The sequence below is a fragment of the Panthera tigris genome, chromosome A2 (assembly GCF_018350195.1).
Source record: "Panthera tigris isolate Pti1 chromosome A2, P.tigris_Pti1_mat1.1, whole genome shotgun sequence".
Lineage (NCBI taxonomy): Eukaryota > Metazoa > Chordata > Mammalia > Carnivora > Felidae > Panthera > Panthera tigris.
In genome coordinates, this window is record NC_056661.1 from 124,477,927 (window position 1) to 124,504,006 (window position 26,080).

General features: G+C 35.3%; 1 protein-coding gene across 2 annotated transcripts in view; it reads right to left on the reverse strand.

Moving 5' to 3' along the window:
* DPY19L2 (dpy-19 like 2) overlaps nt 1-26,080 on the reverse strand; it is a 91,594-nt gene that overhangs the window by 36,524 nt on the left and 28,990 nt on the right. For both annotated transcript variants that reach the window (XM_007078584.2, XM_042969861.1), the window contains 4 exons: nt 13,783-13,860; nt 12,884-12,970; nt 6,076-6,135; nt 821-901 (listed from right to left, as the gene is read on the reverse strand). In XM_007078584.2, the coding sequence (XP_007078646.2) occupies nt 821-901; nt 6,076-6,135; nt 12,884-12,970; nt 13,783-13,860 (306 nt within the window). The remainder of the gene's footprint in view (nt 1-820; nt 902-6,075; nt 6,136-12,883; nt 12,971-13,782; nt 13,861-26,080) is intronic.

The following is a 26,080-nucleotide window of genomic DNA, read 5'->3' on the forward strand; positions in this document are numbered from 1 at the left end:
GTAGGTTACTGTGTGATTTGCTCATGTATGCTCATATCCAAACAGAAAGTAAGAATCAAAAGTAAGTTTCTGCATTGTTTTCTGTCCCTTAAACTGATTAGCTAAGTAGGGACTTAAGCTTTGACAAGGGCTATTATGTAAGACACTGGCTTTAAAACAAACACACACCACACATGAGGGATAGGTCCATATATTTTCTAGAAGATGAAAAGATAGAGGATTTTTAACATTTACCACTTTCCTTTATGTAACAAGAAAAGCTTTAACAATATCAAGTCATATCTTAATTTTACTCTATTAATTATACATACATAAAACTACATTAAGATTTTGACTATTATATTTCAAAGCTGAGTACAGACTGCTCATATGTTAACATTTTCAATAAATGAGTAACTTATTTAAATACATGAGGTTATTTGCTTAAGAGTTTATTTTATTTTTTAAGTAATCTCCATACGCAACATGGGGCTTGAACCCACAACCCCAACATCAAGAGTCACACGCTCTACTGACTGGCTAGCCAGGTGCCCCAATTCGTATTTTAACTGAAATAAAAAAACACATAACTACTTAAGATATTATTCTTTTTTTTTTCTGGATGGCTAGGTTAGCATTCATTGATACAGTTTTTTCTTAGTGGGTTGAAAAGATCACTTAACTGTAGGGTTTTATTACTGAGTCTGCCAATAACTAACTCCAGGACCTTGAAAAGGCACTTACTCTCTATAAACTAAAGAGGTAAAAATAGATGGTTTTAAAGTTTTCATCCAGCTACATATTTATAGGAATTTTTATGCTTTAACTAGAAAGTACTTACATGATCTGAAACACCTAACATTTTAGATGTCAGAAATTTCAAAATAATTGTTCCACACAACCAGGCAAAGGCTTGAATCAGCTAGAAAGTAAGTGAAAGAAAGAAAGAGACAGAAGTCAGACACTAAAAATCGTAAGTTACCCAGCTACAAAATTCAATCATATCAACAAGTGGTATGGGAAATTTTAATCATGGTATGGAAAACTATATTAGTGATGTGGTCTAAAAAAAGGTTGCTCCTTTAGAAAATTTTGTTTAAAGGCAAAGAATTGAAACAGATGACATTGGTATAAACTACATAACAACACTAGAGTTCTACAAATTCTAAAAGAATTTTTTTCAAGTTATTTATTTTCAATTTCTGTGAAGAAAGGAGTTATACATTTGGTTCCAAATATTATTTCCTAGCAGAAAAGTCCTTTTTTTCAAAAATAGGATTAAATTATAAAATATTCTTCTACCACTCTTTTGGAAATAGAATTATATGAGTCCTTCCTCAAGAAAGGAAAATTTCAAAACTTAAGCTTTCATTTTAAAGAGAGAAATAGAAACTAAAACTCACGTGGGGGTTTCTGTTGTTTTGTTTATTTTTTGGCTAACCTTGATTAGAAAAAGCACAGATGTGGACTTTTAGGTAGCCTGAGGAAAATTATAGCAGACTAAATCCAAATCTCTCCACACTTATCCAACAAGTAGGACAATGCAATCACAAATACAAAAAACAGGTAACAGTACAAACTTCAAATTACCTGTAAATAGAAAGAAACAACATATACAGCAAACTTAAGCCTCAAGTTCCTGATCTAAGCCTTTGCAGAGAATGAGGGGAGTCTCAAAATCATGCAGAAGAGGAGAGAGGGAGGTGAGGAGTCCTAAAATGAACTGAAATAACCAGAGGGAGAGAAAGTCCACCTTACATGTGAGAAGAGCCAGGAGACTGGAGAATGAGCTACACAGCGGGGACTTAAAGGGCTCAGTATAAGAACTGACCTCAGAAAGGCATTACTTCTGGAAAGAGAGGAAGGGAAAAGAAAGAGAGAAACCCTCTGAAGAATGTGTGGATAAGGAAATAAGGAAGAAAGGAAAATCAAGTATCCAGAAAAAAAATGAGGACCAAACAAAAGACAATCACTACTGTCACTGAAAGATGAAGGAAGTTAATAATTGATAAAACCAAATTTTGTTACATTGACAAAAGGCTGCACCTGGATTAGAAAATATCTGCTCTGAACACAAACTAATGAGATGAAAGATGTCTATATGATCTATAATAGAGCTTCTATAAGAAGGTAACAAAACTGAGAGTCAAACATTTCAGCTGCTGATATCCATTCAAATGAATGATAAAAATCTTACAAAGCAGAAAAAACTACAATGCAGAATTAAAAGCTGAATTAAGTAAGCTCAAATAAGCATTCAGAGACATAATTTTTTTTTGAAACTAAGAACATAAATGGACAAAACCAGAAAAAAATTGAGAGTACTTATTAAATATAGAAAAAGAAATGGAAGAAAAGAGGGAAACCATTGAAAAATGAAGACAATCTCAAGGTAACTAAAGGAGCAGAGATTTAAATAAAAATCCAAAAAAAGCACTGAAGACAGTAAAAAAAAAAAAAAAAAAAAAAAAAACCCACAAAAGAATAAAAATGAGATTAAACAAGGAAATAAAAGAATCATAGAAAGTAGTAGAAACAGAAGACAGGCAACATGTTTGTAATTGGAGTCCCTGAAAAAGAAAAACTGAGCAATGAATTCACACTAGTATTCAAACTACAATCCAAGAAAACTTCCTAGAAATAAAAGACCTGGACTTACATGTGGAAAGGACCCACCAGGAATTGGGAAAATTGGCCAGTATGGTAAACTACCTCGAGACATAGCCTAGTAAAACTTAAAAATGAAGAAAAGTCCGTAACACTTCTCAGCACATAACTTAGAAGGGCAAGAAAATTTGGCTTGCATCATGCATATTAAAAGAAACATAAAAGCAATAAAACAGTGTAGAAGCATTTTCAAGACACTCAAGAAAGTGGGAACCAAGAACTTTATATCTAGTCCATCTGTCATTCAGGTATAAAGATTACAGAAAAACAGTTTCAAGTTTGCAATAATTGAGGGAACAACTTTCCTGAATATAGAAAGTTAAAAATGAAAGAGAAATGTGTAATGAAATATGTAGAGAAATTGTAAATACAAAAAAATAATGTAACATTTACAACATAAATAAAAATCTTCAAATTCTTACAAAGCGATATTTGACCTGTGCTATACAAAGATGTACTGAAACAGATTCAAAAACGTGACAATGAAACAGCGGCAAAAATGTACCAAAGCTAATAGGAAACTAAAGCTTACAATCCTATCATCACTAAGTTTCACACCAAAAAACATTAGATATAGAAATTATTTTGACACTAAAAGACACAATTCATGACGAAAATATAATTAAGTATGAATATCCATGTATTGCAACCATCTTTATAAAACAGAAGTTACTGGATCTTCAAGGAGAAACAGAAACACGCTAATATTAAAAGACTTAAATACACTTTTTCAATACAAGAGAGGTCAGTGGGCAAATAATAAAGATATAAAAGACCAAAACATTTAAAAATAAATTTTGTGGATAAATTTATTAAAATATGTCTTGCTAATAAAGGATACACCTTCATCAAGCACACATAAAATATTCACAAAAAAATGATCATCCATTAGGTTAGAGAGAAAGCATCCAGTGGGTCCACAAACTAAAAATGTAATCTTCTATCATCGTGATGTAATAAAACTAGAAATTAATAACAAAGAAGAAAAAAAGGTCCTTCCCTCCTGGAAATTAACAAACTTACTATTAAAACAGGTCTTAAGTGAAAGAGAAACAAAAAATTTTTTTTTCAAATATGATAATGAAAACTACGTATTAGGAATGAAGAAAGTCATGTAAAACAATGATCAGAAGAAAATCCATGGCCTCAAAAACTCATATCAATAAAAATGAGAGAAAAAATAAATTAATTAAAATTTGATTCAAACATCTAGCTAAATAATAAGCCAAGAGGAAACACATGAAAAGAAAAACACAAGAATAGTATATTACATTTACTCCTTTATGTATCCATTTTCTTTTTCTTTTTCTTTTTTTTTTTTTTTTTTTTAATTTCTTCCTGATGTTCTAAGATTCTTTCTGGTCATTTAGTTTCTGCCTCAAGAACTTCCATTTACTATTCTTTAAGGGTTGCTCTGCTAGCAACAAATTCTCTTAGTTTTCCTTCATCTGAGAATGTCTTTTATTTCCCCTACACTCCTAAAAGACACTATCCCTGGACATTTAATTTGCAGTTGACAATTCTTTCAGCATTTGACAAATGTTATGCCATCTCCTTCTGGCCCCATAGTTTCAGGCTAATGTAATCTAAATCAGTTTTGCCCTATAGGCAACATGTCATCTCTCTCTGCCTGCTTTTCAGATTTTTTGTCTTTAGTTTTCAGAAATTTAATTATGATGTGTCTTGGCATGGATATTGTTGGGCTTATCCTACTCGGGATTCACTCCATTTCTTGACTCTGTAGATTTATGTCTTTTACCAAATTTGGAAAGTCTTCAGCCATTACATATTCAAAATTTTTCAGCCCCACTCTCTTTTACCTCTCCTTGTGGAATTTCAATGGTACAAATATTAGATGTATGTATGCATATGTATCTATATCAGTCTAGAAGTATGGGTCTAGAAGCAAGGAAACAGTGTAGCAATGAGAACACTCAGCATTCAGACCTTGGCTTCTAAATACCGTATGGAGTAAGATATGCAATATAATCTTTATTCCACAGGTATGAAAGAATTACTTGGAATAGTAAAATGCCAAGTTTTTTTGGGAGGAAGGGGGTTGCAAGAAAAAGTGTTAGTTCACAAAATATCTTTGCTTTTCCTTTTTGCCTTTTATGGGGAAAAAGCCATAAAAGGCCAGAATATCCTTTGTATTGTTTAGATAACTAAAATTTATTTCTCCCCTTTGCAAAAGACTGACATCAATTCTGTCAGCTTTAAAAAAATAAATGTTTTGAACATTAATTATATCTCAACTTTTTTCTCCTTAGATGTTTGTTTCTTTGAATTCTTGACTTGAAAGCTTAATTTTTACTCTTTTCAGTCTAAAACTGAAAAGAAGAGAATAAATCTCAGTACAGCTTTGGCAGAATTTCCTAAATGTCCATGGATGCTATTCTGTTTGTTGCCATTTTTCAACAGTTTGTAATAGAAATTTTGACTTTGAGTTCAGTTATTAAACGAAGATCTTTGAATTTTCCATCAATTTCCTGGCTTCATCTTGGAAAAAACTGCTAATTTTTGTGAACTAAAAAAATCATATATTAGAAGAGTCATATCATCCACTAATTCAAGTGCACAAGTATTTCTATATTTTCACCATTGGAGAAAGCCTCCAGTAGCGAGTAACTGGCAACTCAATACACTTTGTCCTTTTGCATTCTGAGTAGAAATCTACCTTATCTTACCATAACTTCTCCAGCTTTCCCCTATTAATATATCATATGTAATCACATAGTTCTTCAATATGGCAGGTTTTACTTTTTCATAGATGTACATCTACATCAAAGATCAAGAGATAAAAAAGGAGTGTCACCTGTCCAATATTACGAGAATTAGTAATTGTAGTGTCTACCTAACAGCATACTGAGTTTACTTGGAAACAAAACACACAAACATAGAATTAACGTGGGCCATCCATTTGCATGTGTGGGAAGAAGTCAAAAGAAGATTAGGTGGTGTCTGAGTTGATATAAGAAGGGGCTGGGAGACTGTAGGGAAAATGTGACAGGGACAAAAATAATAGTCTAACATGGGAAGCAGAAGAACAGATAGATGACAGACAGATGTAGAGAAAAGAAAAAGAGAAAGTGGGGGCAGGACTACAGGCTGAGTTATTTTGAAGAGAAGGTTAGTAAATCTAAAGGGAGAAACTCAAGGCAAAAAAAATTCTTTTAGAAAGCAAGGAAGTAAGGGTATATATAGCAGGGTGAAAAGTAAAGGAAGAGAGGCGTGAGAGTGGTACTGAAATACATGAACTCGTTTCTGATAATGACTTGTAGATGTCACTAAGGACTATTTCTTGCCCCATATTAGTAGGTATTTATAAGATTTATTGACTATAAGTCATTCGAGTCTTAAAGTATACTGTCTGTATTCAGTTACAGAAATAAAAAGTTTGAAGAAATGGTTAAAAATGTTGAATCTTACCCAAAAGTTGAGTTCAGACACTCCCAATCTTTGAATTTGATTTCTCTTTAGAATTATCACCTGAAATGCACATGATATAAAATTAAACAATTAAATAAAATTGACATTTTATATGACTGATACATTTTAAAAATTACCCAGCCACCCCCTTCCATCTTGGCTATCACCAGTCATTTTCCTTCTTAATTGTTGATTTTTCAAAATTTGGACATGGCAAATTTCCTTTTAGTGACAGCTCAATGCTTTATGTACCAGCAAGTTGCTTCTAGAATCAAGTTAATTCCTCACTGAATTAGCTGTGATGCCTTGTGCAGGTTACTCCTCTGAGGGTGTGGGTTGTTTGTGGGAGGTGTGTCCATGCAAGGATATATGTTAAGTCGCCCAGCAAAATTAGTGGTCTAAAATAACACTAAAAGCCTTCCTCCCCAAATTCCTAAATAAAATATTTTTAAATTTTTAAAAAATGGCTAACTGGGCGCGCCTGGGTGGCTCAGTCATTTAAGCGTCTGACTTTGGCTCAGGTCATGATCTCACGGTTTGTGAGTGTGAGCCTCGCATTAGGCTGTCTGCTGTCAGCACAGAGCCTGATTAGGATCCTCTGTCCTCTCTCTCTCTCTCCTTCTCCCCCATTTGCATGCTCTCTCTCACTCTTTCTCTCTCAAATAAACAAACAGTTAAGAGGTACCTGGGGGTGGGAAGCACACAGCTGTGGAAAAACAGATGCTGTTAGAACTGGAAATTTATTTAGATGAAGGGGACTGGGGAGAAGTGCTCTAGAGTGACTGTGGGTGCTGGACACCAGGCATTGTGCCGTGTGGGTTGAATATTGTAGTGGGATGAAATAAAAATAAAAACAAAATATTAAAAACATACCTAACTGAACTTATAAGAAAGAAAATGAATTTTCCAGATGCCAGAGAATGCAGATGACTTTAAAAAACAAACATGTAGGAGAAAACTTAGGGTAGTCTTCAAGAAGGACTGCAGAATAAAGTTGCAACTATGAGCTTACATCAAAAGCAGAAAAGGGCCTGGGGCTATGGAAGGTAAGAAATTGGACTTGAGACATGAATAAAGCTGGGTCCTCAAAAATCATACCCTTGAGTGCTATCAACTAAATGTTTATGTCCCCCACCAAATGTATGTGCTGAAACTCTAATCCTCACTCTGACGTAACAGATGAAACCTTTGGGAGGTAATTAGACCATGATGGCTGAGCCCTCATGAATGGGACTAGTGCTATTTTTTTTTTTTAATTTTTTTACATTTATTTATTTATTTATTTATTTATTTATTTATTTATTTATTTTTAATTTTTTTTAACGTTTATTTTTGAGAGAGAGAGAGAGCATGAACGGGGGAGGGTCAGAGAGAGAGGGAGACACAGAATCTGAAACAGGCTCCAGGCTCTGAGCGGTCAGCACAGAGCCTGACGTGGGGCTCGAACTCACGGACCGCGAGATCATGACCTGAGCCGAAATCGGACACTTAACCGACTGAGCCACCCAGGCGCCCCTACACTTATTTATTTTTGATAAACAGAGTGAGACAAAGTGTGAGCAGGGGAGGGGCAGAGAGAGAGGGAGACACAGAATCCGAAGCAGGCTCCAGGCTCCGAGCAAACGGTCAGCAAAGAGCCCGATGTGGGGCTTGAACCCACAAACTGTGAGATCATGACCTGAGCCAAAGTCAGGCGCTCAACCAACTGAGCCACCCAGGTGCCCCGGGACTAGTGCTTTTATAAGAAGAGACATGGGAGAGATGTCTGTCTCTTGACCATGTGAGAATATAGTGAAGGCATCTGTCTGTAAATCAAGAAGAGAGCCCTCACCAAGAAACAAATTGGCTGGTATCTTGATCTTGGACTTCCTAGCCTCTAGAACTGTGAAAAATAAATTTCTGTCTATAGTATTTTTACTATAGCAACCCAAACTGACAAAGATACTCAAGGACTAGGAATACTCCTCCTGCCATTGCTACAAGCTCACAAGGTATTTGAGTTTGGGGTGGGAAGAAAAAGCTTCCTATAAGAAACCGAAATCTTAGGCCTGTGTGTTACTTAGATTTGGAGTAGAATTTTGTAGCATCTAGTTAGCTCAAGGTGAGCCAGGATTCCTGAGCTTCCAACAACAGAAAATATAAATGCACCAAATTACACACTGCAACCTGTTTGTAAGTGCAAAATATAGGAAACAACCTAGATGCCCAGACATAGGACAGTATTTGAATTATCTACGGAACATACCCAGTGTAGTACTATGAAACTATATAAAGAATGAAGAAGATCTCTATGACATTATATGGGATTGTATCCAGGATAGGTTGTTGCATGATGTATACAATAGGCTGATAAACCAAAGTGCAGAAGACTAAGTATTCTACCTTTCATGTAAGTAAGAGGAGATATGATAAATATATATATATAATTTATTAGTGTAAAAAAGAAAAAACTAAATGGGAAAACCAGAAAACCAATGAGCTATCTTACAGGAAAGGCAGGACCAAGGTGAAAAGAAAACTGGAGAGAAAAGGTAGAGGGAATGAGAGGGAGTGACATTTTCTGAGTACAACTTTTTATATATTTCTTATTCTTAGAAACATGATAATATTTCACCCCCAAAATAAAGTAAGTAATTAAAATCAATCAGGATGGAACTACTGCTTCTGGTCAAGTTGATATAACAGGAATCACACATACTCTCCCATCTGAAATAACGAAACTCAAGCAAAATAGATTATAAGAGACTACTGTGAACAGTTAGATAGTAACAAATTGATTACATAGAAGACACACATTCCTAGAAGCAAACAATCTACCAAGACAGAATCATACAGAAACAGAAACTCTAAGCATACCTATAATTAGTAAGAATATTGAACAAATAATCAAAAACCTCACAACAAAGAAAAAAATCAAAGACCAGATGGCTTTATTGATGAATCCTACCAAACATTTAAAGAGAAATTAATGTCAATTCTTCTCAAACTGTTTCAAAAACTGCAGAGGAGGGATACTTCCAAACATATTTCTTAAGGCCAGCATGACCCTGATACCAAAGCCAGACAAGGACACTGAGAAAACTTACAGACCAATATCCCTGATGAACATAAATGGAAAAATTCTTAACAAAATACAAGCAAACCACATTTAACAGCACACATTAAGAGGACCATTCACCATGATTAAATGAGATCTTGCAATGCTAGGATGGTTCAACATATGCAAATCAGTTAATGTAACATGCTACATTAACAGAATGAGGGATTAAAAATCACAAGATCATCTCAATAGATGTACGGAAAGCATTTGAAAAAAATTAGTGTCCTATCATGATAAAAACTCTCAACAAACTAGGAATAGAGGGAGATTACCTCAACACAATAAAGGCCATATTTGAAAATCCCACAGCTAACATCATCATACTGAATGGTGAAAAACTGTAAGCTTTTACTTTAACATCAGGAAGAAGGCAAGGTTGCCAACTTTCACCATTTCTATTCAACATAGTACTGGAAGTCCTAGCTACGGCAATTAAGCAAGAAAAGGAAGTAAAAGGCATAAAAAATTGGAAAGGAAGATGTAAAATTATCTCTGTTTGCAGATGATGTGATTTTCTACATAGAAAACACACACACACACACACACACACACACACACACACACACACACTTGGAATAAATAAATTCTGCAAAGAAGCACAACACACAATCAACATGAAAAAATATGTTTTGTATTTCTACACACTAAAAATGAAAACTCTGAAAAGGAAATTAAGAAAATAATCCCATTTGAAATTGTAATAGCCTCTGAAAAAAAAGTATTAAGAATAAACTCAAACAGGTAAAAGACTTAATACATTGAAAACTATAAAACATTGCTGAAAGAAACTAAAGACACAAATTGAAAAACAGTATTTATCTTATTTCACAGAGCATGATGCCCCCAAAGTCCAACAATGTGGTTAAAAATGGCAGGGGGGCACCTGGGTGGCTCAGTCGGTTAAGCGTCCAACTCTTGATTTCAGCTCAGGTCACGATCTCACATTAGGTCATGATCTTATGGACTCATGAGATCGAGCCCCACAAGGGCTCTATGCTGAGAGCACAGAGCCTGCCTGGGATTCTCTCTCTCCTTCTCTGCCCCTCCCCTACACGTACACATTCTCTCTCTCTTTCTCTCAAAATAAATAAATATTTTTAAAAATGTCAGGAAAACTTTACATATTTACCTTTAGCTACTATTGCGTGTGCCCTTCATTTGTGTAGAGCCAGACGGACATCTAATATATTATTTCTTCCATCTGAAGGACCCCCTTCAACATTTATTTTAGTGAAAATGTGCTGGTCATAAAGTCTTTGTGTTCATTTTGAAGGATATATTGTCTGGGTATATAATTACAAATTCCCAATGTTTTTTTTTCTTTAAGTATTTTATAAAGATGTTGCTTGACTATCTTACTGCTTGCATTATTTTTCTTATGAAAAATCTTTTGACATCCTTACCCTCTGTTCTTCTACATTTAATAGGTCTTATTTCTCTGGCTGTTCTTAAGATTTTCTCTTTATCACTAATTTTGAGCAATTTGATTATCATGTGCCTTATTTAGCTTTCTCTCAGTTTCTTGTACTGAGATTCAACAAGATTTTTCGTATCTCAGTTGGTAATTTTCATCAAATTGGAAAAGTTTTGGCCATTATTTCTTCAAATATTTTTCTACCTCCTCCCAACTTCCCTCATTTGGACATGTACTTTATTTTCCTATATGAACTGTAAGTGAGGGATTGATATATCACCATTTTGCAATCCCTATTTAATTAGTGGATCTGGTACTAAGCATTGATGGCTGCCACCATAAAAAGAGAGGCACCAGATATTATGTGCCTCCTGCTAAAAAAAAAACAATACTATGGACTTGCCAAAGGAATCAAATCTGAACCTGTCCAAGTTTTAGATCTAATTACTAATATACAGTTGACCCTGAAACAACACAGGTTTGAACTGCATGTGTCAACTTAAATTTTTTTGGTAAGTACAGTACAGTACTGTAAATGTATTCTCTCTTCCTATGATTTCCTTAATAACACTTTCTTTCCTCTAGAGCTTACTTTAAGAATACAGTACATAAGACATATAACGTACAAAATACATGTTAATTGACTACTTATGTTATCAGCAAGGCTTCCAATCAACATTAGTTACCAGTAGTTAAGTTTTTGGGGAATCAAAATTATATGTGGATTTTTAATTGCATGGGGATTTAACATCCCTAGCCCTTGCACTGTTCGAAGATAAACTGTACTATAAATAAAGAAGGCAAAGGAAGACGTAAAATCACCCAATGAGGATTCAAAGAGCAAAACCTAGACCACAGCACCTTCCTGTGCTGTGTTCAATGACCTGAATTCTTAACAAATAAATTTCTTGGAAACAAAACCAGGAAGATATATAGAAAAGCTGTAGGTAAAAATAGAAAATTAATTGATGAAACTATAAATGAAAGCTAGGAGTAATTACCATAATCAAGACAGCTATTCCTGCTTTAGAGCAGTGCAAGGGAGTTATAATTGGGCAGGACACACAGAGGGCTTCTAGAATGGTTAGACAAGTTCTAATTTTGACTTGACGGCAGCTTAAGTTACTTTGTCAAATAACAGTTCATTAATCAGTATTTATCACTACTAGTCAGTACTAAGTACATAAAACATTTGTTTTATGTAGTTTTCTACACATGTGCTATATTTCAAAACAAAATGCTTTCATAAAAAGGGGTAGATGATTACAAGTACTTTACGTTGTAATACTGACAAAATTTGACAAAATGCTGAAAGGTTTTTGGGGAGAGAGAAAAAGTAGGGATTACTTATTTGGGGGGAAAAAGAGGCTGGGGACCAAAATATTAAAATATAGGGGAAATCCCAAGAGTCCATCTATGCACCATATGTGGAAAAGTGCCACATTTTGGTATTACTGTGGTTCATATCATTTCTAATCATTACAAAAAGAGAATACCCCAATAACATTCCAGTGGAGGAAAACACTCCATGCTCTGGCTCATGAATATTAGAAGTGTGACTCTAAAGTAATAAAACAAATTTACTGAACCACCCTTCCAAATACATAATCCAAATGAGTGTTATCCCATGAAAGTAAGTCACATGCATTATTCTCATCATGTTGCCATTGCTTAAAACAGTCTGAAGCTCCTCTTTCTAAACTGCCTTCAGAGATAAATTTTTTTCCAGAGATAATTTATGGTGCAAGAAAATCAGTCTAATTACTTTATTGTCGCACCATATTTCGATCAAGATCTATATTACCCAAGATCTAATCACCCACCTTGTTCACAAGACTTTGGTCATTTCCCAAAATTAAATCCACCCTTGAAAGATGAAGATTTGCCACCATTGAGGATATTCAAAAGAATGTGCCACCATCTGTGTCTGTGAAGGCATTTCAGAGGAGTTCAAAAATGCTTTGGGCAACGGCAGTGTCACTGCAATAACTAGTGTACTAAACTGACATAGAAAGAAAAAACTAATTTTTATCATAGATGGCATATTTTTAAAGTAAGTCTTATTAGCTTATGATTGTTTTTAAAATATTTACTTGGGCCTTGCCTTAAAGAGATAAATTTTGGATTGTATTCATTTTTCAAGGATAAGATAGAAAGCATTATTTGGGAAACAGTTTTTCATGTGAGCAATAATTCGGGAAGGGCACTATTTATTCTCCTAAGCTTATATCACATGGGTAAACCTACTATTTGACAGGTAAAAACAAATCTTCAGGAGCTTAGCAAACACTTACCCATGTCATTAACAAAGATGATGAATAATAAGAAGATAAATACATTGGATTTCCAAACATCAACACAAAACAAAGGAGAACTGAAATCTGAAAATTGAGGAAAAGAAACATCTGTTTTATTGTGATTAGATAAACAGCATGATGCATACTTTGTCTACAGGCATAGTCATTTCTAATACAAATGTTATATGCATAAATAAGACTGATAAATAGATAAGTAGATCTTGTTCAAATGATAATAGAATTTCAACACACTGATAGGTTTTAAGTATTTTCAACACCATAAATTATATACAGGAGAATTTCATTTTATTACTCTATTTGCTACTTGCTATAAAGAAAACAGAAAAAACACTATTGTTTCTATTGATTCAATGATGGAATAATATAGTAAGAAAGACTATAGTAAGAATATAGAAAGAATATAGTAAGAAAGTATTAATTTTCTAATCTTACTTTTGTTGGACTACTTGAAGATTTCTATAACTAACAAGGCCATATTTTATTTTCTTAGCTGAAGTATATATATATGTATTTAGAAAGTAAGATTTTAAAAATGCAAAAACATAAAATTTACAGGGTCATATTAATGCAAAGTGCTAAAAATCTCAGATCTCAGGGAGAAAAGGCAGTTTCAAAAGTAATGATAATAATAAATAAAACATTAAAAATGTTTAAAGTTTCACAGAACATAAAACGTCTATAGTTGATAGAGTGTAATCTATCTGATGTTATAGATGTAGATATATAATAGTATAATTTTTCCTTCTGGATAATATCAACATCATATACATTAAATACTACTTGGAGGATGTACCCCCATAAAATAGAGTCAGTTCTGTTTTATCAATCCTGAAATCTTATTTTAATATTTGACTTATAAATGTTAAAAATATTACCATGTTCATATAAATGATCTTCTGAAATTTGTTTGGCTCAATGTACCCCACAACATACATGGGAAATAATGAAGCTATCTGAAATAAAAATAGCAAAAAAGCACAAGTGAAAACAAGCAGAAAACAAACACTTCACTACCTATAAGTAAATATAAGAGTAGAGTTTATTTCCAATAATGATAATCAAAATAATTTGAACCAGCATTATCATTAAGAACTAGAATAGCTAGAAAAAATATTTCAAAACCTGAATGAAAGCCACACATCATTAACAAAGCAAAAAGAATTAGGAAGTTAAAACCAGAGAAGAGATAGAAACCTAGTGATGAGTGTGACATTTTGGGTTGCTTTTATCCCAGATGTAGCTGCCAATTCCAACAGAAGCAGATTCTAATAGAGGTAGTTGAAAGATCTCAATGGACTCAGTACTCAGGGCACACAAAGAACGAGATCCTCACTAAGTCCCCAAGCTTTGCTTTGGGATATAAGAGAGAAGCAGAAGTCAAGCAGCCCTCAGAAAGATGGAAGTCCACCTTTGAATCAGCTCATTCTCTCATTGTATGAGGGTGACTGAAGATTGGTAGTGCCTTTATCTGTCTAGTGGAACAAATTTCAATCTTCTCTGGAAGAAGTTAATGTCAACCTAGTCCCAAAGTAACTCTGTGATTGTTCATGTACAATATCCAATACCGCATCAAAACCAACCAGATATAGGAGATATCTATTATCACCATGATAATAGAAACAGATATATAAAGAATCTACTTTATGGGTCAGTAAACTTTTTACGTAAAAAGCAGCTAGTAAATGTGTTATGCTTTGTGGGCCATGTACAGTCTCTGTTGTATATTCTTCATCTATTTTTTTTTCTTTAATAACACTTTAAAAATGTAAAAACCACTCAGCTCGTAAACTACTCAAAAACATGTCTGGCATCATCAGAAATAAACTTTCTTTCTGATATGTGGAAGGAAATAACAGATAAAATTGAGACTTCCTGGGGTGCATGGGTGGCTCATTGGTTAAGCATCTGACTTAATAGCTCAGGTCAGGATCTCACGGTTTGTGGGTTAGAGCCCCACATCGGCTCTGTGCTGACAGCGCAGAGGCTGCTTGGGATTCTCTCTCTCTGCTCCTCTCCCACTCGTGCGCTCTCTCTCTCTCAAAATAAATAAACTTTAAAAATTTTTCAAATTTCCAAGAGAGTTCTGAAAGCCATAATAGAAATTGAAATATATAAACTGATTACATAAATAATATGTAAATATGTAAATAAATTTATTACATAAATATTACACAAATTTATATGTAATATAAATATTAGAATAATCAATATTAAGAAAGATGGATTTATTTATTTTTTTAACATTTTTATTTATTTTTGAGACAGGGAGAGACAGAGCATGAACAGGGGAGGGTCAGAGAGAGGGCAACACAGAATCTGAAACACGCTCCAGGCTCTGAGCTGTCAGCACAGAGCCCGACACGGGGCTCGAACTCACGGACCGCGGGATCATGACCTGAGTGGAAGTCGGCCGCTCAACCAACTGAGCCACACAGGTGCCCCAAGAAAGATGGATTTAAAAGCAGGTTAAATACAACCAAAGAAGTGATAAATTCGAAGGTAGGTCAGAAGAAAACATTTAGAAAAAAGAATGACAAAGGGATGAAAAATATATGAAAGAATATAATAGATACAGAACATACAGCGTAAAGGTCTAATATATTCTACTTTATATCTCAGAAAAGGATATAGGAATGAAATAAAAACTATATTTAAAGAGATTATATCGGAGAAATTCCAAACATTTACAGAAAAAAATCAAGCATCGATTTATAAAGTATTACAAATCCCCAACAAGGGATAAATTAAAACAAACAAAAACTTGACCACACTTGGTATATCATGGTCAAAACTGCTCGAAACCGAAGGCAAAGAGAAAAATTCTTTAAAAATCTGGACACTGACTTTAAGACTTACTATAAAGTTGCAGTAATCAAGACAGCATGATATTGGAAAAATAACAGACAAATTAATCAATGCAATAAAATAGAAAGCCCAGGGACAGATCTATGCAATTACAGGCAACTGAAGCTTGACAAAGAAGCAAAGATAATTCAGTAGGGAAATGATAGTCTTGTCAACAAACGGGGCTGGAAGACTTGGACGTCCATGCACACACAAAAAAATGAACCTAGACCTAGACCTTACATCTCTCCAAAAAAATTAACTCAAAATGGATCTTAGCGGGGGTGCCTGGGTGGCTCAGTCGGTTAAGGGTCCGACTTCGGCTCAGGTCATGATCTCGCGGTTTTTGAGTTTGAGCCCTGCATTGGGGTCTGTGCTGACAGCTCAGAGCCTGGATCCTGCTTCAGATTCTGCGTCTCCCTCTCTCTGCCCCTCCCCTGCTCACACTCTGTCTCTCTCTGTCTCACAATAAATAAACATTAAAAAAAAAAGGATCTTAGGCCTAAATTTAAAACGCAGACTATAAAACATCCAAAAGATAACGTAAGGAGAAAATCTAGGTGACTTTATTTGCGAATGAGTTTTTAGATATAAAACCAAAAGCATGACCCATGAAAAAAATTCATAAGTTGAACATTTTTAAAATTAAAAACCTCAGTTGTGCAAAGACACCATTAAGAAAATTAAAAAACAAGGAAGAGACTGTGACAAAATCTTTGCAAAACCCATGTTGATAAAGGTCTGGTATGCAAAATATATTTAGAACTCTTAAAATTCAGAAATAAGAAAACCCAATTTATTTTTTTTTTAATTTTTTTTAATGTTTATCTATTTTTGAGAGAGACACAGAATCCAAAGCAGACTCCAGGCTCTGAGCTGTCAGCACAGAGCCCAATATGGGGCTCGAACTCAAGGGACCGTGAGATCATGATCTGACTTGAAGTCGGGACACTCAACTGACTGAGCCACCCAGGCGCCCCAGAGAACAACCCAGTTTAAAAATGGGCAAAAGATCCAAACAATTACCTTATCAAATAATATATACAGATAGCAAATAAGCACATATAAAAATGGTAACTGTAAATTAAAGCAATAAGGACATACTGCTACGCACCTATAAGAATGGCTGAAATCCAAAAACCTGATAAAACTGGCAATTTCTTACAAAACTAAACATAGTCTTACAATACAATCCACCAATCACACTCCTGAGTATGTACCCAATTGTGTTACATTCTCATATGCATACAAAATTCACACAAATGTTTCTAGAATCACCCAAGACTGGAAGCAACCACAATGTCCTTCAAAAGGTGAATGGATAAACAGACTGTGTAAATCTGTACAATGAAATATCATTCAGCAGTATTAAAAAATGAGCTATCCAGTCATGAAAAGACATGGAGAAACTTAAATGCATATTGCTAAGTGAAAGAAGCTAGGGTGAAAAGGCAACGTGCTCTATGATTCCAACTACTTGACATTTTATTTTCGTTATACTTTATTCAATTAAAGATTGCAGAACTCTACTGCAAAGTACAGTATTACCATTGCGTATATTTTAGAGGATGGTATTCACAGTCATTATTATGACTGAGCCCAGGAATTCTTTAGTTTGGGCCTTTGAACAGAAAAGTCCCATGCAATTTAACACTCAGTAGTAAAGAGGTTAAGAGTTCATTGTATGTACAATTTCAAAAAAAATTGTAAACACAGAAACAATGAGTAATTCATTCAAGAGTGCCAAGGAGATGTTTGTGTTAAACAAAGCTGAAGATGGTAATACTTTCAAGTACTAAACAATTTACCTGAATACAGTTTTCCAGTGCTTTGTCATACCTTAGCTACTTAGAGCTTCAAATACGTTTGTTTGTTTTTTTTAGAGACAATCCTATAAATTTAAATCCTATCAATGGATACTAGAGTACCAATGCTATCTCCACCCTAAAAGGTACTCACTTGGTGGTGTGGAAAAAAAGGCAAGGATACAAATAGCTCAGCAAACCTCTTTTCAACACATTATCAAGTGCCTCATAAAACAGAAGGTGACCATCAAAACTCACAGTTCAAGAATGCATAAACTATTACAAGTTTATTCTATAAATCAACTATCCAGAACTTGGGAGTTTGAGGCTAATATCTTACTGTCAAAGCCTTTGTCATTTCTTGTTCTCTCAGCCTAAATACCTTACTACCCACCTCCTTCCCCAGAAGAGATAAGACAAGTGGAATGTAGTTCCAAGCAATATACCAGGTAATGGATAATCAGAACCTAACTAGACTTAAGAATTTTACCCTTTTTATTATGGTTACAATCTCTACTAAGGAACCCCCTATTTTTTCCAGATTTATTAAGATGTAACTAACTCACAACATTATGTAAGTTTAAGGTGTAAAACATGTTGATTTGACACACCTATATATTATAACAGGATTAGCACTTCAGTGTTAGCTAATATCTCCCTCCATTATGTCACCAAATTCCCATTTCATTTTTGTAGTAAGAACATTTAAGATCTACTCTCCTGGCAACTTTCAAGTATATAAAACAATATTGTTAATTGTAATCACTCTACTGCGTATTAGATCTCCCAAATTCATTCATCTTCCAATTGCAAGTTTGTGTTCTTTGAAAAATATCTCCCTATCTCCCACCCCCACATACTGGTAACCACCATTCAACTCTACTAGCTTGGCTGTTTTTGTTTCCACATATAAATGGTATCATACAGTATTTGTTGTTCTCTGCCTGACATATCTCACTTAGCACAAGGCCCTCAAGGTCCATCTATGTTGGCACAAATGCAGGATTTTCTTCTTTCTCATAGCAGAATATTCCACTGTGTGTGTGTGTGTGTGTGTGTATGTGTGTGTGTGTGTGTGTGTATCCCATCTTCTTTATCCATTCATGTGTTGAAAGTCACTTAGGTTGTTTCCACATCTTGGCTATTGTGAATAATGCTGTAACAAACATGGAAATTTAAATATCTCTTGGATAATCTCTTTTCATTTCCTTTGGATATACACCTAGAAATGGAATTGCTGGATCATATAATAGCTCTATTTTTAATTACATGGAAAGCCTCCAAACTCTTCCATAGTGGTTGCACCAATTTAAATTCACACCAACAGAGCATAAGCATTCACTCCGTTTCTACTACATCCTCTCCAACACTAATTATCTCTTATCTTTTTATGTTAATCTCTTGTCAGATGTATAGACAAGTAACATTGCATCAAACTAAAAAGCTTCTGCACAGCAAAGGAAACAATCAACAAAGTAAAAAGGCAATCTATAGAATGGGAGAAACTATTTGCAGACCATATATCTGATAAAAGGTTAATATCCAAAATACTTATTACTAAACAAAACCTCCTAATACTCTAGGGAAAAACTAATAATGCTATTAAAAAATGGGCAAAGGCTTGAACAGGTATTTACCCAAAGATATGCAAATGGATAATATATATACAAAAAAATGCTCAATGTCACTAATTATCAGTGAAATACAAATCAAAACCACAATGATATGTTATCTCACACCCATTAGGATGGTTATTATCAACAACCAGGCAACAAGTATTAATGAGGATATGGAAAAAAGGGAACTCTTTCACACAGTTCACACAGTTGATACATATGCAAAATTGTATGGCTGCTATGGAAAACAGTATGAAGGTTCCTCAAAAAAATATAAAATAGAATTATCATATAATCCAGCAATCACACTTCTAGGTATTTATCTTAAAGAATTGAAAACAGGGAGGAGCCAAGATGGCAGAACAGCATGGAAGTTTTTTGTATGTCTCGCATCCATGAGACACAGCCAGAACAACACTAAACCATCCTACACACCTAGAAAACTGACTGGAGGATTAACACAACAATCTGCACAACCTGAACCACAGAATTCAGCAGGTAAATGGTGTAGAGAAGTGAACTTAGGGAGCAAGAAGGTGCAGGAAGGAGGGTGCTTTTGTGAGCGGAGAGAGGATGGAGACTGGGGCGGGGGATTGGGGGGCGGGGAAGTATATGGGAAAAGCACCCCTCCCCAAAAGCAGCTGGAGAGAAAGGGGAAAATTGGAAATAGCCGCAGGGACTAAACTAAAAAGAGAGAAAGGAGAAAGGAGAAGGTTTAAATTCCATTAAGACTGTAAACAAGGGGAGTGCAAAGTCTGCAACTCCACAGCTCAATACCGGCGGTGCTCTGGTGGGAAGGGCGAATCCCCAGGAACTGAGTGGGGTCCGGGAGGTTCCCAGGCCACACAGGGAAAAGCAGTTCCACTGCTGGAAGGACATTTGGTGGAGACTGTTGAAGCCACCTGGTCCCAGCAGACCCCAGAAAACCACATTCGCTGGTGCTGGAACAAGGTCATTAAGGGTGAAGCCTGGTGCCAGATGTGTGGTGTGATTTTCCATAATCCCTGAAACGCGGCTGCTACACTATCTCGTGAACTTTTTCTGGGGCGGGCTGGCACCTGGCCGCAGCCTCAGGGCATTGGCAGCAGCAGGGTTCCGCAAGCGTTCCTGGGTGCAGCTGGCATTCGGCCATTGCTCAGTGAGACCCTCTTGCAAAGGGTTGGAGACTTCAACACCCCACTCACAGCAGTGGGCAGATCATCTAATCAAAAAAGGAAACAATGGTTTTGAATGACACACTGGACCAGGTGGACTTAACAGATATATTCAGAACATTCCATCCTAAAGCAACAGAATATACATTCTTCTCCAGTGCCCATGGAATGTTCTCTAGAATAGACCATATACTGGGACACAGATCAGCCCTAAGTAAGTACAAAAAGATTGAGGTCATACCGTGCATATTTTCAGACCACAATGCTATGAAACTCGAAATCAACCACAAGAAAAAAATTTGGAAAGGTAACAAATACTTGGAGACTGAAGAACATCCTACTATAGAATGAATGGGCTAACTAAGAAGTTAAAGACGAAATTAAAAAGTATATGGAAGCGAATGAAAATGATAACACTACAACCCAAAACTTCTGGCATGTAGCAAAGGCAGTCATAAGAGGAAAGTTTATAGCAATCCAGGCCTTCCTAAAGAAGGAAGAAAGATCTCAGATACACAACCTAACCTTATGCCTTAAGGAGCTCAAAAAAGAACAGCAAGTAAGACCCAAAACCAGCAGAAGACAGGAAATAATAAAGATTAGAGCAGAAATTAATGCTATCAAAACCAAGAAAACAGTAGAACAGATTAATGAAACTAGAAGCTGGTTCTTTGAAAGAATTAACAAAATTGACAAACCACTAGCCAGTTTGATCAGAAAGAAAAAGGACCCAAATAAATAAAATCAAGAAAGAAAGTGGACAGATCACAACCAACACAACAGAAATAAACACAATAATAAGAGAATATTATGAGCATTTATAGGCCAATAAAATGGGCAATCTGGAAGAAATGGACAAATTCCTAGAAACATATATACTACCAAAACTGAAACAGGAAGAAATAGAAAATTTGAACAGACCCATAACCAGTAAGGAAATCGAATTAGTAATCAAAAATCTCCCAAAAAACAAGAGTCCAGGGCCAGATGGCTTTCCAGGGGAATTCTATCTACCAAACATTTAAGGAAGAGTTAACACCTATTCTCTTGAAGCTGTTCCAACAAATAGAAATGGAAGGAAAACTTCCAAACTCTTTCTATGAAGCCAGCATTACCTTGATTACAAAAGCAGACAGAGACCACACTAAAAAGGAGAACTATAGACCAATTTCCCTGATGAACATGGATGCAAAAATCCTCAATAATATGTTAGCCAACCAGATCCAACAATACATTAAAAAATTATTCACCATGACTAAGTGGGATTTACACCTGGGATGCAGGGCTGGTTCAATATCTGCAAAACAATTAATGTGATTCATCACATCAATAAAAGAAAGGACAAGAACCATATGATCCTCTCAATAAATCCAGAGAAAGCATTGGACAAAATACAGCATCCTTTCTTGATAAAAACCCTCAAGAAAGTAGGGACAGAAGGATAAGGTCAGGAACAAGATAGGGATGTCCACTCTTGCCACTGTTATTCAACATAGTATTGGAAGTCTTAGCCTCTGCAATCAGACAACACAAAGAAATAAAAGGCATCCAAATCAGCCAGGAGGAGGTCAAACTTTCACTCTTTGCAGATGACATGATACTCTATATGGAAAACCCAAAAGATTCCACCAAAAACTGCTAGAATTGATTCATGAATTCAGCAAAGTTGCAGGATATAAAATCAACGCACAGAAATCGGTTGCATTCCTATACACCAATAACGAAGTGAGAGAAAGAGAAATCAAGGAATCGATCCCATTTACAGTTGCACCAAAACCCAGAAAATACCTAGGAATAAATCTAACCAAGGAGATAAAAAAAAATCTATACACTGAAAACTACAGAAAGCTTATGAAAGAAATTGAAGAAGACACCAAAAAATGGAAAAAGATTCCATGCTCCTGGATAGGAAGAACAAATATTGTTAAAATGTCAATACTATCCAAAGCAATCTATATATTCGATGCAATCCCTATCAAAATAATACAGCATTCTTCACAGAGCTAGAACAAATAATCCTAAAATTTGTATGGAACCAGAAAAGACCCCAAATAGCCAAAGCAATCTTGAAAAAGAAAACCAAAGCAGGAGGCATCATAATCCCAGACTTCAAGCTATACTACAAAACTGTAATCATCAAGACAGTATGTTACTGACATAAGAACAGACACCCAGATCAATGGAATAGAATAGAGAACCCAGAAATGGACCCACAAATGTATGGCCAACTAATCTTTGACAAAGCAGAAAAGAATATCCAAGACAGTCTCTTCAGCAAGTGGTGCTGGGAAAACTGGACGGCGACATGCAGAAGAATGAACCTGGACCACTTTCTTACACCATACACAAAAATAAACTCAAAATGGACGAAACACCTAAATGTAAGACAGGAAGCCATCAAAATCCTTGAGGAGGAAGCAGGCAAAAACCTCTCTGATCTTGGCTGCAGCAACTTCTTACTCAACACGTCTCCGGAGGCAAGGGAAACAAAAGCAAAAATGAACTACTGGGACCTCATCAAAATAAAAAGCTTCTGCATAGCAAAGGAAACAATCAGCAAAACTAAAAGGCAACCGACAGAATGGGAGAAGATATTTGCAAATGACATATCAGATAAAGGGTTAGTATCCAAAAATCTATAAAGAACTTACCAAACTCAACACCCAAAAAACAAAAAATCCAGTGAAGAAATGGGAAAAAGACATGAACAGACACTTCTCCAAAGAAGACATCCAGATGGCGGACAGACACATGAAAAAATGCTCCACATCACTCATCATCAGGGAAATACAAATCAAAACCACAAGGAGGTACCACCTTACACCTGTCAGAATGGCTAACATGAACAATTCAGGCAACAACAGATGTTGGCAGGGAAAGAGGATCTCTTTTGCATTGTTGGTAGGAATGCAAGCTGGTGCAGCCATTCTGGAAAACAGTATGGAGGTTCCTCAAAAAACTAAAAATAGAACTACCTTATGACCCAGCAATTGAACTACTAGGCATTTATCCCAGGGATACAGGGGTGCTGTTTCAAAGGGGCACATGCACCCCCATGTGTATAGCAGCACTGTCAACAATAGCCAAAGTATGGAAAGAGCCCAAATGTCCATTGATGGATGAATGGATAAAGAAGGTGTGGTATATATATACAATGAAGTATTACTCGGCAATGAAAAAGAATGAAATCTTGCCATTTGCAACTACGTGGATGGAACTGGAGGGTATTATGCTAAGTGAAATTAGTCAGTCAGAGAAAGACAAAAATCATATGACTTCACTCATATGAGGACTTTAAGAGACAAAACAGATGAACATAAGGGAAGGGAAACAAAAATAATATAAAAACAGGGATGGGGGCAAAACAGAAGAGACTCATAAATATGGAGAACAAACTGAGGGTTCCTGGAGGGGGTGTGGGAGGGGGGATAGGCTAAATGGGTAAGGGGTGCTAAGGAATCTACTCTTGAAATCATTGTTGCACTATATGCTAATTTGGATGCAAATTTAAAAAAAAATAAAACAAGATAAAAACAAAAACAAACAAACAAAAAAGTATTGAAAACAGAATGTTGAAGAGATACGAGCACTCCCGTGCTCACTGTAGCACTATTCATAATATCCTAAATGTGGAAATAACCTAAATGACAATCAATGGATAAATGGATTAAAAATGTGTCATACACATACAATGGAATATCATATGTCTTAAAAAAGATGTAAATCCTGTAATATGGCACAATATGAATGAGGATAATTCATAATTTCATTATGCTAAGTGAAATAAGCTAGTCATAGAAGGTCAAATACTGCATGATTCCACTTATATGAGGTATTTAGAATAGACAGACCCATGGAAGCAAAGAATAGAATAGTGATAGCCAGGGGCTAGGTGGGGGTGGGGGGGGGAAGAAATGGAAAGTTGCTAATCAATGCATATAAAGTTTCAGTTATGACATATCAATAAACTCTAGAGATCTGTACAACACTGAGCCTATAGATAACAATACTGTATTCTATCTACACTTAACAAATTTGTGAGGATGGGATATCTTATGTTAAGTGTTCTTACCACACACAGATGCACTTAAAATTTTTTAAGACACAGGGGTGCCTGGGTGGCTCAGTCAGTTAAGCGTCTGACTTCCGCTCAGGTCATGATCTCATGGCATGTGAGTTCTGTGATGACACCTCAGAGCTTGGAGCCTGCTTTGGATTCTGTGTCTCCCTCTCCCTCTTCCTCTCCCCTACTTGTGTTCTGTCTCTGTCTCTCTCTCAAAACTAAACATTAAAAAATTTAAAAAAATAATTTGAAGGCACATTACATAAAAATAAAAGGAATATTATGCTAAGTGGAATAAGTCATACAGAGAAAGACAGATACCATATGTTTTCACTCTTAGGTGGATCCTGAGAAACTTAACAGAAGTCCAGGGGGGAGGGGAAGGAAAAAAAAAAAGGTTAGAGAGGGAGAGAGCCAAAGCATAAGAGACTCTTAAAAACTGAGAACAAACTGAGGGTAAATGGGGGGGTGGAAGGGAGGGGAGGGTGGGTAATGGGTATTGAGGAGGGCACCTTTTGGAATGAGCACTGGGTGTTGTATGGAAACCAATTTGACAACAAATTTGATATTAAAAAAATAACAACTAAAAGGAGTATTTAACAACTGTGCATATCATAATATTACATCAACACATTTAAAGAATAGATATTGATCAACTGTTAAAGTAGAAGATTTTAACACATTCCCCCTCTAGTAACTGAAATAAGCAAACAAAAATAGTAGATAACAAAAAAAATTGAATAGCATAATTAAGAAACTTTGCCCAATTAACATATGTAGAACTATACACCTAACAAATATAAAATATCCAATCTTTTAAAATGCATCAAAAATAGAAAATACCTGGGAATAAATCTAATGAAAGATCTGTAAGGTCTCTAAAAATCTATGTAACATTATTAAGGAAAACTAAACAAGAACTAGTTAAATGGATATATATCATGTTTTGTGGTCAGAAAACACAAGATTTTAAAGATTTTTTTTTTTTTTTTTTACTGAAATGAAACTTCTTCAAAATGAAAAGGAAAGGAATAGGTATGGAACCTCCTGAAATTTCATCTAAATATGGGGGAGAAACAAGTCTAGAATGAAGGTTTTAAGAGGCAATAGGAGAAAAAATGCAGTTGCTTTCTGCCGGTCTCCTTTTGAGTCCAGCTCATTTAATACGATACAGTGGTTAAAAGGAAGTTCATAAATTCACCATGTGAGGAAAATTAATCTTGACACTAATTATGAAAAATGTGTCATATAGGTACTTATATAGAAAAGCAATTAGATAATAGAGTACACTCAATTAATTATAGTTTCACAAAAGGTACAGAAATGTTCTTCAAATGCATATTTCTTTTATTACTGCTGCATGAAAGCTGAAGGCATTTTAGCAAGGAAGTAAGATAATATAGCCAAGTGTGCAGCCTTCAACAGAGAAGAGTTCAAAGGCCTTGGACATGCAACAAAAATAAACTGGAAAATGCTGGAGCTTTGCAGTTGGATAGACTTGATTTGAATTTAATCTTTGAGCCTCTCTTTATCTATAATACCCATCTGACTGGACTCCTTGAGGATTAAATGATCAACTGTGAAACTGAAATCTGGCATATGTTAGTCTCCCTTTCTTTCCTCTCAGAGACCAGTATCATTAGGATATACAAGTCTGGACCACACTTACTAAGTATCACAAATAAGCTGTG